The following is a 17,081-nucleotide window of genomic DNA, read 5'->3' as shown; positions in this document are numbered from 1 at the left end:
TTGGTGATGTCATTTCCTGTTCTTTTTCTCAGGGGATGGTAGATTGATTTGGAGCCTAGGTGTTTGTTGGAGTTCTGGTTGGAATGGCATGCTTCTAGGAATTCTCATGCATGTCTCTGTTTGGCTTGTCCTAGGATGGATGCGTTGTGCCAGACTACTCAGACCTTTTGGCATCACGGTAGCCCACAAACCCACCAAGACACTAAAACTGCAGCTAATGAACTTAGAAGACCCTATACAGGCAACAAGCAAAACAAACACCATTTATAAAATACCTTGCAAGAACTGTGACAAACACTACATTGGACAAACAGGCAGAAAGCTGGCCACCAGGATACATGAACATCAACTACCCACAAAAAGACATGATCCACTATCATGAGTATCCTTACATACAGATAAGGCACGACACCAATTTGATTGGGACAACACATCTATCCGAGGACAAGCCAAACAGAGACATGCATGAGAATTCCTAGAAGCATGGCACTCCAACCAGAACTCCAACAAACACCTAGGCTCCAAATCAATCTACCATCCTCTGAGAAAAAGAACAGGAAATGACATCACCAACCCAGGGAAACCTAAACAGAAATAGAAAGCGGGACATAACACCAGTGCTTCACTGATGTTACCTAGAATGGTGCTGAAACGTCTGAAAACAAACCATCCATCTCAGCGAGCAAACTCACATCCAGTTTCTGTATTTGTTTCCAAATTCCAGCATCTGCAGTTGCTTTTTTGCCCATGGACCGAGCAGCTTGCTAGGCCGTTTCAGACAAGAGAGAGGAGCAGGCCCAAAGATTTGAGAAGGTGGAACATGTGAAGATATCCAGAAACAGGTAGCATATTTCTTTTATATTTTTATGTTGAAAGGCTATTTAAGTTATGAATATAGCAATTTAACAACATAAAGAATATCAATTTATAGGGCACAAGCTTTTTCTTCTTCCAGGGAAGATCTCGGGAGAATTAACAATAAGTAAACTCCATACAAGAATAACCTTTCTACAATGCATCATATTTGAATTTGTAAGTCAGAGTCATAGGGCCTTTTTCCATGCTCTTTGGTCCAACTCATTCATACCAACCAAGTTTCTCAAACTAAACTAATCTCATTTGCCTGCACTTGTCCCATATCCATCTAAATCTTACTTATGCGAGTATTGTCCAATTCTTTTAAAGGTTGTAACTGTGTCTGTATTTGCCACTTCCTCCAGCAGTTCATTCCACATACAAAAAAAGTGCCCTTAAGGACCCTTCTAAATCTTTCTCCTCTCACCTTAAAGATATGCCCTCGTCTTTTGATCTCCTCTATCCTAGGGAAAAGACCTTTGCTACTCAAACTATCCATGATTTTATAAACCTCAACAAGGTCACCCTTCAACCTCCTACATTCCTGTGAAAAAAGTCCAAGCCGAGCCAGCCTCTCCTCATAACTCAAATCCTCCAGTCCCAGTAACATCCTTGTAGTTTTTTCTCCACTCTTTCCAACTTAATAATATCCTTCTTATAACAGGGTAACCAGAATTGTACACATAGTGCAAGACAACTTCCTCAAAACAGGTCTCATGACAAACTTCAAGAAAAAGCTAATATAGTTCCATAACTGTAAGAACGAATGACATTACATTCCAACTTTCTATGACCTTACACTAAAGTCTTCATAACCAATTAAGCACTTGGAAGATATACTGGAAGTCAGTGGTATGTTGTGAAATGTAGCACTCGATGTGAACACAGCACAGTCCTACAAACTGGAATGAAAATTGAAAGACCACATGAAGATAGCTCAGGGATAAACAATGGCCTCATCTTAAATCTCGTTCTTTCATTTAATAGAGTAGAATGAGATTATCTATGCTGGAGATTAAGCTTCAATTTAATTCTCAAGCATAATATAATATTTCTGACAGTGTTGCACTTCTACTGTACAAATGGACATGCTCAAATATTGACCACAACCCAATTTAAAGGCAGTCTCACAGTTAGGGCTAAACCTAAGGTCTTAAATCCAAACAAAGCAAACCAAACTGCTGCAAGGGTAAATTTCTTAAAAAAACAAAATCAGAAACTTGATTAAATGGAGTAGATAAGCAACAGTTCATGTTTAGACAGTTTATTCACAATTAACATACACTTCCTTCGGGAATAAAAGCTTAATTGAAAAGCTGTTTCAATCATTTTCAAACAAAATTATAGGAGGAGGTTGATAGTTTTGTCAAAAAGGGGAGTAATCCTCAGGAATTAGGATTGGGGATGGAATGAAAGGATAGCTAAGAAATTGGTCAAGACGGTCAGAATAGGTTAATCACATTAATAAAAGGCATCTAAAAACTTCAGTGGGCAAGGAAAGAGTTTAGCGAAGTAAATTTGGGTCCCTTAGAGGCGGAAGAAAAAGATTAAAATGGGAAATGAGTATGTGACAAAAATCACTAACTTCACTATAGAAGACACATTAAAAATTCCAGAAGCAGCAAGGAACACAGGCAGATTGGAGGAACTTAAGAGAATTTACCATTAGAAAATAAACAATGCTGGGGAAATTGTTTGACTAAAAGCTGACAAAGTCCCCTGGGCCTGATGCATGACAACCTGGATGGACGGGTGGGCGTGTATGCATGCTGAAAGAGTGTTTATAGATAAATACATAAAGAATTATCCTTACAGATTGGAAGGGAGCAAACATACCACTGCTGTTCAACAAATCAGAGGAAGAAAACAGGAACCTAGGGACCAGTCATCCTATAGTTAGTAGGAAACAGAACACTAAGGATCTATTATTAAGGGCACTTTTCAGGGCTCATGGAAAATTATAACAATGGAGCAAAATCAATACAGATTTTTATGAAAAGGGAAACTGTTTCACAAATCTTTTAGAATTGTTTGGGTTTGTGCCAAGCAGGTAAAGAAGCAAGAAACCAAAAGATATTTTGGGATTTTTAAAAAAAATTTGCTAATAACCGATGACGTGGGCATTTAAACAAAGGTTGGACCCATGGGATTAGCAACACACTACCCCAGATTGTAGTCTGTTTTTTGGTGACTCTCAAAAGAATGAATTAAAGGATCATTTTCAGGTAGCAGGCTATAAAATTTGTGGCATACTTCAAGAATCAGTGCTTAGGTCTCAACCAAATGTAATCAATATCAAAAGAACGAGTGTAATGCATCCAAGTTGGCAGATTCTAAACTAAATGAGAAAGTGAGACTTAAGGAGGAGGCAAAGAGATTGTGAAGTGACAGATTAACTGAGTGGGCGAGAAAGAGCATAATGTGGAAAAACATGAAGTTAGAACAACAGAATATTTATTAAGTTGAGAATTACAGATGTTTACCCCTCTTCAGAGTAAGCTGGGTGTCTTTGTACACAAATGACCAAATTAACTGTAGGCACACAGGCAAACAAGCAAACAAGCAATAAGAAATGTTACATTAGCCATTTTATCAAAAGTCAACAAAATAAAACAACTTTATTACAATTGAGACATTGGACAGGATACATGAGTGCTGTAAACAGTTTTGGGTTCCTTATCTAAGGATGGATATAATTTCCTTGCATACAAGATCCACTGGGTTAGAATCCTGGAACGGAGAAATTACCCTTAAGCCGGCTCATCAGCACCAGCATAATGTCGCCCTTAGCTGGGGAGTGTTACAACGTCAGGATAACACGTTGACTATTAATCCAAGGAAACATTCTTTTACTCAGAGGATTATGAATGTTTGGCTGAGGGCTTAGAATGCTCAGCTTGAGTAAATTCGAGACACAGGTCATCAGATGTTTCAATAAGAAAAATCAAGGCTTTTGAGATTCTGACAGAATAGGTGAAGTAAAACAGGTGATCGATTACGAATTTATTGAAATTAGAACAAGCACAAATCAATTCAATGTCCTACTCCATTTCTTTTTGAAAAAAAACTTTTATTTCAAAGACCCAGTGACATTCAGACTCAAAGTCTAGATTTCACACTTCCATACAGAGGACCCCCATTAATATCTGCCATTGTCAACTTAACTACCACTGGCTGCTCACAATGGAGCTGTCCACTATGGATCATCTCCTCTTTTAATCACCACTGAGGGACTGTCACAATTTCCTCTACAAGTTGCATGACATGGGGACTCCTGGTCACAAATTAGTTCAAAAAAAAACAAAAAAAAAAATGATACAGCACTATGTAATGCTGAGGTAGCATGAAGACAACAATTCTAATGTTTAGAAGAATAGGTACAAAGTTCTGATTTGAAGTAATATTCTATTGACAAATATACAGTTTCCATCCAGATTAAGTTAGAGTTATTCAAGACAAAAAACTCGTGCCAAGGTCTTTCCAGCAGTCAGCCATTCAAAACATCCTCTCCACTGCTTATTCCCTTTGAATCTTATTTGACCGCCAAGCCACCTGGGGAGACCAAACCATCTATTTTCTTTTCACCGTCATTCATTACAGCAACAGGTTAGCATTTGTTAATATGCATGCCTTACCTGATCCAGAGATCTGGATTGCAATCCCATGCTCCAGTTCTGCAATCCCCTTCTTGTACCATTCCACAGCTTTCTCCTTCTGTCCTGTTGAAGGAAAAGAACAGAATGACTGCCACTGCCCACAAAATGCCCAAAATAACACAAATTTACCTAGGTCATTTTCCAGAACACAATTTGCTATTTATACTTCTATGACGACTGTAATATGCGACATGTAAGCCCATTTGAACAGTGAAAAATTACCGCATATGTACAATCACTTGCATTGTTCAGTTAAACTCGTATTGCAGCAGAGCATGCATCAGGGTTATACAAATCTAGGGTTAAGAACGGTTTGTACAAAAGAAGTGATGGAAAAGGAATCAAGACACTGTTTACAATGGATACACAAATACATGCACCGGTGACCTGACTGATGCCATGCAGTTGTTAAAAGTGACACAAACGCGATAGAACATAGAACATAAAACAGTACAGCACAGAACAGGCCCTTCAGCCCACAATGTTGTGCCGACCATTGATCCTCATGTATGCACCCTCAAATTTCTGTGACCATATGCATGTCCAGCAGTCTCTTAAATGACCCCAATGACCTTGCTTCCACAACTGCTGCTGGCAACGCATTCCATGCTCTCACAACTCTCTCTGTAAAGAACCCGCCTCTGACATCCCCTCTATACTTTCCACCAACCAACTTAAAACTATGACCCCTTGTGCTAGCCATTTCTGCCCTGGGAAATAGTCTCTGGCTATCAACTCTATCCATGCCTCTCATTATCTTGTATACCTCAATTAGGTCCCCTCTCCTCCTCCTTTTCTCCAATGAAAAGAGACCAAGCTCAGTCAACCTCTCTTCATAAGATAAGCCCCTCCAGTCCAGGCAGCATCCTGGTAAACCTCCTCTGAACCCTCTCCAAAGCATCCACGTCTTTCCTATAATATGGCGACCAGAACTGGACGCAGTATTCCAAGTGCGGTCTAACCAAAGCTTTATAGAGCTGCAACAAGATCTCACGACTCTTAACTCAATCCCCCTGTTAATGAAAGCCAAAACACCATATGCTTTCTTAACAACCCTGTCCACTTGGGTGGCCATTTTAAGGGATCTATGTATCTGCACACCAAGATCCCTCTGTTCCTCCACACTGCCAAGAATCCTATCCTTAATCCTGTACTCAGCTTTCAAATTCGACCTTCCAAAATGCATCACCTCGCATTTATCCAGGTTGAACTCCATCTGCCACCTCTCAGCCCATCTCTGCATCCTGTCAATGTCCTGCTGCAGCCTACAACAGGCCTCTTTACTGTCAACGACTCCTCCGACCTTTGCGTCTTCTGCAAACTTGCTGACCCATCCTTCAATCCCCTCATCCAAGTCATTAATAAAAATTACAAACAGTAGAGGCCCAAGGACAGAGCCCTGTGGAACCCCACTCATCACTGACTTCCAGGCAGAATATTTTCCTTCTATCACTCGCTGTCTTCTGTTGGCCAGCCAATTCTGTATCCAAGCAGCTAAGTTCCCCTGTATCCCATTCCTCCTGAATGAGCCTACCATGGGGAACCTTATCAAATGCCTTACTGAAGTCCATATACACCACATCCACAGCTCGACCCTCATCAACTTTTCTAGTCACATCCTCAAAAAACTCGATAAGGTGTGTGAGGCATGACCTACCCCTCACAAAGCCGTGTTGACTGTATTTGATCAAGCCATGCTCCTCCAGATGGTCATAAATCCTATCCCTCAGAATCCTTTCTAACACCTTGCAGACGACAGACGTGAGACTTACTGGTCTGTAATTGCCGGGGATTTCCCTATTTCCTTTCTTGAAGAGAGGAATTACATTTGCATCTCTCCAGTCCTCAGGTACGACTCCAGTGGAGAGCGAGGATGCAAAGATCTTCACAAGTGGCAAAGCAATTTCATTCCTCGCTTCCCAAAGCAGCCGAGGACAAATCTGGTCCGGGCCTGGCGACTTGTCAATCTTAATGTTTGACAAAATTTTCAGCACATCAGCTTCCTCTATCTCTATCCATTCCAGCATGCACACCTGCTCTTCAAAGGTTTCATTCACTACAAAGTTCGTTTCTTTCGTAAAGACAGAAGCAAAAAATTCATTAAGGGCTTCCCCTACCTCCTCAGACTCCACACACACAAGTTCCCTATGCTATCCCTGATCGGCCCTACTCTTTCTTTGACCATTCTCTTATTCCTCACATAAGTGTAAAATGCCTTTGTGTTTTCCCTGATTCCTTCCGCCAAGCCTTTCTCGTGCCCCCTCCTGGCTCGAAGTGCACAAATGACTGCAAGGTCTGATCCAATCTAAGAGTCCACACAAGTGGACAAGATACCCAAACAGCAAACTTCCACAGTGCCTCACCAATCGGCCCATGAGACTTGGGTGCCTCCATTTATGCTGCTTATTCTCAAGAGCATCTCAGAGAAAGTGTGTTGGTCTGGAGAGGTGAAAAGTATGACTAAAAAGTATGATGGATACATCACTCAAAAGAAAACAGAAGTATTTTTATAACTTGTTAGAGATAGTAGGAACCGCCAATGCTGGATTGTCGAAACATCGATCACCTCAACCTCTCCCCCACAGAGCATGCAGCCCTCCGCTCCAATCCCAACCTCACCATAAAGCACGCAGACAAGGGAGGCGCAGTAGTAGTATGGCGCACTGACCTCTACATTGCTGAGGCCAGATACCATATCTCTGACCCCCTCCTCCTATCGCCCCCTAGATCATGGCCCCATCCCAGAGCACCAAACCATCATCTCCCTAACCATCCACAACCTAATCACCTCATGTGACCTCCCACCCACAGCTTCAAACCTTATCGTTCCCCAACCCCACACCACCCACTTCTACCACCTTCCCAAAAATCCACAAACCTGACTGCCCCGGTTGATCCATTGTCTCCGCCTGCTCCTGCCCTACCGAACTCATCTCCACTTATCTGGGCTCCATTTTCTCCCCCTTGGTCCAGGAACTCCCTACCTACGTCCGTAACACCACCCACGCTCTCCACCTCCTCCAGAACATACAATTCCCTGGTCCCCAACACCTGATTTTTACTGTGGACATCCATTCCCGATACACCTGCATTCCCCACACAGATGGCCTAAAGGCCCTCCACTTCTTCCTGTCCCGCAAGCCCAACCAGTGCCCCTCCACTGACACCCTCATCCACTGAGCCAAATTCTTCCTCACCCTCAATAACTTCTCCTTTAATTCCTCCCACTTCCTACAGACAAAGTGGGTGGCCGTGGGTACCTGCATGAGCCCAAGTTATGACTGCCTCTTTGTAGGGTACATGGGACAATCCATTTTCCAAAGCTACACTGGCCCTTTCCCCGTTACGTTGATGACTGTTCAGTGCCGCTCGTGTTCCCACGAGGAGCTTGAACAGTTCATCCACTTCACTAACACCTTCCACCCCAATCTTAAATTTACCTGGACCATCTCCGACACCTCTCTCCCATTCCTGGAGGCCTCTGTCTCCATCTCTGGCATCCACCTGGAAACCGATATCCATTTTAAGCCTACCAACTCCCACAACACCCTAGAACATTCCTCCTCTCACCCACCTTCCTGTAAAAAGGCCCCTAATCCCAATTCCTTTGCCTTCACCGCATTTGCTCCCGAGATGAGGCATTCCACTCCCAAACATCCCAGATATACTTGTTCTCTCCCCCACCCACAAGAACCGCAACTTCCTCTCCAGTGATCAAAAAGGCCCTTGACCGTGTCTCCCGGAACTCACTCCTCACACCCACTGTCCGCAATAATAACCAAACCAGGATCCCCTGCGTCCTCACGTACTATCCCACCAACCTCCAAATCCAGCGCATCATCCTCTGACATTTCCGCCATCTGCAATCTGACCCCACTACCGAAGACATTTTTCCCCTCCCCACCCTTGTGCTTTCTGGAAGGACTCTCCATGACTCTCTTGTCCGCTCCACACTCCCCTGCAGCCCCACCACCCCCGGCACTTTTCCCTGCAACCGAAGCAAGTGCTACATCTACCCCCATACCTCTCCCCCGCACCCTCTTTCCTCCCCCCCCCCCCCCCACATCCCAGGCCCCAAGATGACCTTCCACAAACAGATGCTCGACTGCACATCTGTTAATGTGATATACTGTATCCACTGTTCCTGTTGTGGCCTCCTCTACATCGGGGAAGCCAAGCAGAGATTTGGGAACTGCTTTGTGGAACACCTCCACCCAGTTCGCAACAAACAACTACATCTCCCAGTCGCAAACCATTTCAACTACCCCCCCCCCCCCCAACCCCACTCCCCAGATGACATGCCCATCCTGGGCCTCCTGCCTTGCCATGATGATGCCACTTGAAAGATGCAGGAGCAGCAGCTCATATTCCACTTGGGAACCCTGCAGCCCAAGGGTATCAATATGGACTTCAAGCTGCAAAATCTCCCCTCCCCCAACCACATCCCAAAGCCAGCCCAGCTAGTCCCCGCCTCAAGCCCCACCCACTAACCTCATCCCACCTCCTTGACCTGTCCGTCCTCCTTGGACCAACCTATCCCCTCCTTAATTCCCCACCCACATTCACTGGCTCGAACCCTATGTCTTTGACCTGTCTGTCTCCTCTCACCCCATCTTCTCTCCGCCTCCCCATTTATTTCAGAATCTCCTTCCCCTCCCCCATTTCTGAAGAAGGGTCTCAACCCAAAACAAACTTTCCTGCTCCTCTGATGATGCTTGACCTCTGTATTCATCCAGCTTCAGTGTTCTCTTATATTTATAACTTTCAGGTTGATACATTGTGTGTCATGTGATTTCTGACTGTGTAAGTCATAGTCCAAAAGGTTTATTTGAAGTCAGAAGCTTGTGCAGCGCTGCTCCTGGGCCAGTCAAGACTTCACCTGGCAAAGGTGACTTCACCTGATAAAGGAGTAGTGCTCCAAACACTCATGCCTTCAAATAAGCTTGATGGGCTATAATTTGGTGTTGTACAACTACTGACTTAGTCCACCCCAATCCAATACCAGCACCTCCACAAGATGTATATAAATTAACTGGAACACTAATGGCTGTATGTGGCCTGTGATGCTTGATGTTACACACAAAACAAAATTACTGGCAAGAAAGTTTAAAATGTCAAGATGTAAACAATGCTGGAGTGAAGACAGAAAAAGGACCACAGCCGATCTTCAAGTCGCTTGAGATTATATGCAACCTTTAACACTTTTGATCTATATCCCTCTTCTCATTCATAAAATGAATGACATAGCAACACAGCAGTGTTCAAAACATGAGAACTTCATAAATAGAGTGGTCTGAGGCAGCCAAACCTCTAAACGTTCCATCTTGTATTATGACTGCAGCTCTGAACATGAAGTCCCAATGGAATCAGCTTCAATTCATTAGACCATATGTTGGTCAAGGTCTAGGAACATGCACACAGAGTCAAAGCAAATAATTCTAAAATTTGCTCATGGAACGTGCAGATCACTACAAGTGTTTTCATTAATTTCCCATTCCTATTTACCCTTGAGAAAGTTATGGTTAACTGCCATCTCAAAACTGCCTCAGTCCATTTGGTGATGGGGAATGCACATTACCATTAAAGGAGGAGGTTCCAGGATTTAAAAGTGTTAAGTCATTCTTTGGTAAAAGAGATCACTCAGCACCCAAGTCCATTCCAATCATCAAATGGTTTATTTCACACTGGTGCAGAGCAAGTCACTGGGCTCACTATGCGCTTCTCCATTGAATAAAGGAAATCGTACACATCTTATATTTTAGCCTATTCTGGCTGCAGTCAAACCAAGCACAGTCTTAACTGATTACATACACGCCCAATCAAATTAGTAATCAGGTACCATATGGCTGCATGATCAGCTTGTGGACAATGTTGCATCATGATATTTACCAGACATCTTATCAATTGCCCCTGTGCCTTCACAATGAATAACATGCTCAGAATTTCCTTATCTCAGCCATATGCCTGGCTTGTTTCTTCTAGCAGTCATTTACTCAATGTGGTTGCTTGTGCAATGAAACGGCAAGCTCATGAGTAAACTTAAGGTCTGTGGCTGCAGTAACTGAATAATTACAGGAATGTGATCAAATTGATCAGATCCCACAATGCCTCACATTCAATCAGCAGTTTATACCATAATAATATTTGGCCATGGGTAATTACCTCAGCCATGGTCAACAGCAACAAAGGATCTGGGATAATTAAGTAACAATATATTTCTACATAAGAATGGTGTGCGACTTATAAGGGGCTATGAAGGAGTACTGGCTCATTACTGCAGTATAGATTCCAGATGATGTACATTGGTAGCTACTGTGTGACTGATAGTGGAAGAATAAGAGAATTTAATCACTACTCCAAGATTCAAAGACATTACCATCATTGAAACAGAAATATCAACATCGTGGGGGTGATCAAAGGAGGAGAAACTCAACTGGATCCACCATATAACTACAGTGGCTACAACAGCAGGTCAGAGGCTACAAATGTTACAGTGAATGCCTCACCACCCAAGTCCCCAAAGCCTGCCATCTACAAGGCACAAGTCTGAATAGTGATGGAAAACTTCCCATTTGCCTGGATAAGTGCTACTCCAAGGACACCAAAAAGCTTGACACCATACAGGCCAAAGCCTCCTGCTTGATTGGCACAACATTCAGTCACTCCACTAACAGCATGTATAATCGACAAGATGTACTGCAGAAATTCAAAGAAACTTACACAGAGCTTTCCAAACTCATAAGCACTTCCATCTGGAAGGAAAAAGACAGCAGATATATGGGAACATCACCAAAACACCAAGTCTCCCTCCAAGCTACTCACCATCCTGGCTTGGAAATATAAATCATGATTCCTTCACTGTCACTGCAGTCAAAATCTGGCATTCTCTCACCAATCACATACCTGTCTATGATCTTGGAGACATGGAAAGTCTAGACAAGTCCACTCAGATGTAATCTGGGGCTGCCAGGCCATTACTTTTGAAAAGCAAATCATCTAAAAACATAGCTACACGCTGTCCCCACATGCCTCAAAATATATTTTCCTTTGTTCTACTGTTCAACATTAAAAACTTGTCTCAATTATACATTTTTTAAAAAGGCCACCACAAAGCCTTAAGTCTGCCTGAAGACATTATTCCTGCCTTCTAAATATATCACTCTCTCAACTATTTGAAATAACCTGCCATCAAGCCTATCCATTCTCTCAATTTTAAATATTTCCATATGACAATTGCTCCCAAAAAAACATAATTCAAGTTTTCCTCAAAGCAAGCAACATGCTATTACCTCAGTATCCGTTCATCTTCATGTAAAAAGATTCCCCAAAGCTATTATAGATTCTTATGACAACTGAAATAAGAAAATACTTGTGAATGCCTCATGCTCTAAATGCATTTTTCAAAATAACGTGGCACTGACAGGAAAATGTTGTTACATTTGAAATTTACAAAAAATGTTTTCATAATAAACACAAATAAGAGGACTCTTGGGGCACAGTGATAATGGGTTTATTTCTGGGCCAGAACGTTTTGTTTCAAGCCCCACCTGCTCCAGATGTGTACAACGTAGCATGTTTGAACAGGTTGATAAAATAAACTAAAAATGTGGAATAAGGAAGTTCTGAGGAAGGGTCACCAGACCTGAAACGTTAACTGTTTTTCCCTCCACAGATGCTGCCAGACCTGCTGAGCTTTTTCAACAGGTTTGTTTTTGTTCCTGATTTACAGCATCTGCAGTTATTCCACATTTTAAAAACCAAAAGAACTTGTAACAGAAAGCATAGGGTTCAACATAAAACCGAACTGCTGCATAGTCCAAGTTCTGGCAAAATTCCCTGGTACTATACCAGTTAGAAAATGTAGGTAAACTAACACCAATTTCATTATTATCTTTGGTAAGTGAAAGAGCAGAACTAACCAATTACAGTAATTAACATGCAAGATATGGACAAGAGGAGGGCATCGATTGCTACAGCTCCTCACACAAACTAAGGATATCCTAAATTACTGTGAAGCTAATCAAGTACTTTTGAAGCGCAGATACTACTGCAATGCTGGGAATTTAGCACCAACTTACGCAATGGAATCCCATGTACAGAAATGTGAAAATTGAGCAGGTCATCCATTTCTGGCATTCGTTAAGGATTAAGCTCTGCCCAATAACTACAATGCAGTGCTTGTCCATTTATATCATGTCATGAGCTGCACAGAGACAAAAAAAAATTCAATTCAAACTTTACCAGCTTCCATTAGGTTTTGCCAGCTTACAAGGTGGAGACATTTAAACCATTGCTCTGAGTGACAAAACAAATGTTACAAAGCTGAGGCACTGAGTCAGTAGGCTCCATTATCCATTTTTGCAGCTGGAGCACAAGTCAACACCTTAACAGCAACAGTTTTAAACAACCTCAGGATATGCTGACATTTACATCTAATAAATACAGTAATTCCTTGTTTAATGTTGCCCCATTTTTCAATGCTGAACCAAAATAAAGCTAGGTTAATGGAGGCAACAAGTTTACTGAGTATCATGATATTCGAGGTCACAGTGAATTGAGACACCAATTGGCTCCAAAATGGAGTAGCTTCTTAGGCACAAACTCTGCAACTCGTGGTCTGTACCCCCTCCCCAAACCTGTGACATGGGGTCAATCTCTACGTCCGATCCTTCAACAAAAGGATGCTCTCTCCTCAAGCCACTGACGTGCAGCCTCTCTCCTTGCACAACCCTGGATTTGTGGCTTTTCTCCTTCCTGACCCCACCTCTCACTGCTTCTGTCTCCTGAATGTAATTTTTTATTCAAAAACTAGATTCAATTCAGGGCAAAAGCAAAATTGCAGGCCACAGTGGTACAGATGTGCCAAGTTGGAGCGAGTATAATCCATGTTTTATTTTAACTGATCTTCCAATCTCTTGTAAGAGCCACTCATCTCTAGAAGCCACAGGCACAGAAAGTGTTCAGGAATGGGAAGAGACATGCTGGAGCATTAAGGAAAAAAAAACTCCATTGTCAGGTAGAACTCAAAAAGGAATTTACACAGATAACAAGGTGTAGAGCTGGATGAACACAGCAGGCCAAGCAACAGAGCAGGAAGGTTGACGTTTCGGGCCTCGACCCTTCAGGTCTACTTGTGTTCATCCAGCTCCGCACCTTGTTACCTCAGATTCTCCAGCATCTGCAATTCCTACTGTCTCTGAAGAAACTTAGACACGATGGGGAGCATTAGAGGCTCAGGTAAGTGAAGAAACAGCACTGACCAAGAGGTTTGAGCAGCATGATTAGCAGCGAGCAGGAGGTATGATAAGAAAAAAGTTTGAAAAATATGAGAAGTTATTTCATTTACAAATGCACAAGTCTAGCAATGTAAAGTATTTCAACCTGCAGAGTATAATGTTAATGTTTTTTCCTGAAGACTTTATAGAATCCAACTCAATATTACACCTAAAGCCACACAATTAATTTTAAACAAGAACTTACTGTCTTTTGAAGTTATCTCTCTCCATTTTAATGCAGAATTTACTCCATGCAGTTTCTAATTGAATGTGCTGAACAATTCAGACCAGCAGCACCAAAGACATTTTTCCATCCCCATTATTGTCTGCTTTCCGGAGGGACCACTGTCTCCGTGACTCCCTTGTCCACTCCACACTCCCCACCAACCTCACCACACCCAGCACTTTCCCCTGCAACCGCAGAAGTGCTACACTTGCCCCTGCCCCTACACCTCCTCCCTCAGCCCCATCCCAGGCCCCAAGATGACTTTCCACATCAAGCAGACATGCACCTGTATCCGCTGTACTTGTTGTGGCTTCCTTTACATCGGTGAAACCAAGCGGAGGCTTAGGGACCGCTTTGCAGAGCACCTATGCTCGGTTCGCAATAAACAACTGCATCTCCCAGTCGCGGACCGTTTCAACTCCCCCTCCCATTCCACAGACGACATGCGCCTCCTGCAGTGCCACAACGATGCCACCTGAAGGTTGCAGGAACAGCAACTCATATTCCGCTTGGGAACCCTGCAGCCCAACGGTATCAATGTGGACTTCACAAGCTTCAAAATCTCCCCTTCTCCCACTGCATCCCAATACTAGCCTAGTTCGTCCTCGCCTCTCCTCTCACTTGTCCCCACTTCCCACCTCAAGCCACACCTCCATTCCCTACCTACTAACCTCATCCCGCCCCTTGATCTGTCCACCCTCCCCAGACTGACCTATCCCCTCCCTACCTCCCACCTGTACTCACCTCTACAGGCTCCATCCCCACCCCTTTAACTTGTCTGTCTCCTCTCCAACCATCTTCTCCTCTGTCCACCTCCCCCTCTCCCCATTTATTTCAGAATCCTCTCCCCCCTCCCCTGATGGGTCTACACCCGAAAGTCAAAAGCTTTTATGCTCCTTAGCCTGCTGCGTTCATCCAGTTTCACACTTTGTTATCTCGGATTTCCGGCTTCTGCAGTTCCCATTATCTCTACCACAGAGCAGCAACTGTAGTGTACAAACTCTCTCAGTCCGCCAACTTAAACTCCAGGTTTTCAACATCTCATCCTCATTTTCTTCCATTGCTTTGAAATGCTAGGCAAACATGCTCCAGATGTTTGGACACTTTTGTTCTACCCTAGTCTATGATGAGACAATGAAAACTGGAAATGAATCCTAATTTCGCTTTTGTCATCTGACAAGTTTCTGTACATTACAGGTACCATTCTACCGTAAAGCCCTCTGAACTGTCAAATCACAATCTTGTTGCAGGAAATGTCATTGTGCTGCTAACTTGTACTGAAGTCATAAATATTGCTGCATAAACTCAGTACCGAAAGAATAGTTTTAGAAGTTTGAAGTGTCATTTGCTTTTTACCATGATTTTTTTTACAAGAAGTTTACAAAATATCTTTTAATATGATTGTTCAGTATCTATGTTAATCCTGCATGTATCTTCTAATCTTATTTAATTTATGGCAAAACTGTTGTTATAAAGCAAACCACCATTTTGTTTTTGGCTTTGATTTGATATTTTTTCCCCAATCCGATTGGCTACTCAGCTTGCTGTTCTTGGACTTTGGCTGGACGTTGTAAAAAGGGAAGTCGGCAGCTCAGAACTCACTGGCTCATTGAGGGTCACTTTCCTTGAGATCAGTCGTACACATCATGCTTTCGCTTGGTGCCTTGCTCTGTAATGCTGTAAGGCTTACACCATCGTGTAGCACACAGATCAATGCAAGCACGTTTCAAAGCAACACCATGTAACATAGTAAAGCATTCACATTATCATGCAACATCACATGACAGAGGCATACAATATAGTACTACATCATGACAGTAAAGCAAGAAATACATTACCATGTACTGCCAAAAGTATCACGTAACTCTACAACATCAAAACATGGTAATATGCACAATACGAGATACAGCGCAATAACAGCTCTTTACAATGTTAACTATAAATATAATACTTGCTGCACTATAATGTCATAATGAATCACATAAATTTAATATTCTAGTACAGAATCTATTATAAAACATTACAATGCCAGATATTTACAATGTGATGCACACTAACATTGGAAATAAACACTACCCGTTGGTTTCTCACCTGGATCAAAGGGGCAGGGCGCTGACCCAACAACCCCTGCAACTGTCCAACAAAAGCCTTCCTCCGACCAGCCCGCTTTAAGTACAGAGAACCTCCTTACCTTTGTCGTCCTCGTCGATTTTGAGAGCAGTGGAGATGTAGTCGAATGCGAGTTTGTGGGACTGGCGGATCTGCTCGGGTTCGGCCGTGGTGACGGCCGGGGCTGCCTTGCGCGATGCCATCGCGGCCAGGCGCTGGCAGACGTAGGCGAAAAAGAGCCAAAGGTGGAAGGCCAAGAAGCGCAGGAAGCTGAAAACGGCGACCAGAGGATACGCAAAGTAGTAAAGGTTCCGCTTGTGGAGGGAGAGTCTGTCGCTGGTGCCGTCGGGCGATACTCGCGCCGGACCCTTTTTCTTTCTGCCTCGGCCACCCGGAGAATTCATCCACCCGCCCTCTGTCCGCCATCACCCACGGGCATAGCGCAGGCGTCCCGACCACTCCGCATTGTCCAGGCACCCTCCAATCAGCTGCGCTAACAGCCGGGCCTCCATCCAATCAGAAGGTGGGTATTTCACTAGTTATCCAATAGAATCACGAAGTTCCGAGATTTCTCTGTGCGGTAACGAACCAATCAGAGTCCAGGGCTGCAGCCTCCCAGTCAATCAAAACAAACCATTGGTGGGTAAGGCAGCTCTGTGCAGAAACAGATGGGACGGGCGTCCAGACCAAACATCCTCCCTTCTTCAGCAGTGAAGATGATAACAGATTATCAGCCAATCAAAAAACCAGTTTGGAGAGAAAATGGGACGAACGACGCAGGAAAACAAACAATGAACTCGGTAAAGAGCAACTGAAGATCAGGTAGCAACTGAATTGTAAGCATGAAGCAGAATGAAGAGAAAGAAATACGAAACACTGAGTGTGTGAATAGATGAGTAGGGTTAAGTAAAAGGAAAAAAAGACGTGCATTTATATTTCTTAGTGGTGCTAAATACAGTG

General features: G+C 43.2%; 1 protein-coding gene across 2 annotated transcripts in view; it reads right to left on the bottom strand.

The window, feature by feature from the left end:
- spast (spastin) overlaps window positions 1-16,573 on the bottom strand; it is a 73,109-nt gene extending 56,536 nt beyond the window's left edge. For both annotated transcript variants that reach the window (XM_048531033.2, XM_048531034.2), the window contains exons 1-2: window positions 16,204-16,573; window positions 4,491-4,574 (exon numbers count right to left, since the gene is read on the bottom strand). In XM_048531033.2, coding sequence (XP_048386990.1) covers window positions 4,491-4,574; window positions 16,204-16,525 — 406 coding nt within the window. In that variant the 5' untranslated portion in view covers window positions 16,526-16,573. The remainder of the gene's footprint in view (window positions 1-4,490; window positions 4,575-16,203) is intronic.
- Between the last annotated feature and the right edge of the window lie 508 nt (window positions 16,574-17,081).

The sequence above is a fragment of the Stegostoma tigrinum genome, chromosome 4, assembly GCF_030684315.1.
Source record: "Stegostoma tigrinum isolate sSteTig4 chromosome 4, sSteTig4.hap1, whole genome shotgun sequence".
Classification (NCBI taxonomy): Eukaryota; Metazoa; Chordata; class Chondrichthyes; order Orectolobiformes; family Stegostomatidae; genus Stegostoma; species Stegostoma tigrinum.
Note: the sequence above shows the minus strand (reverse complement) of the source record. Positions and strands in the feature narration are given on the sequence as shown.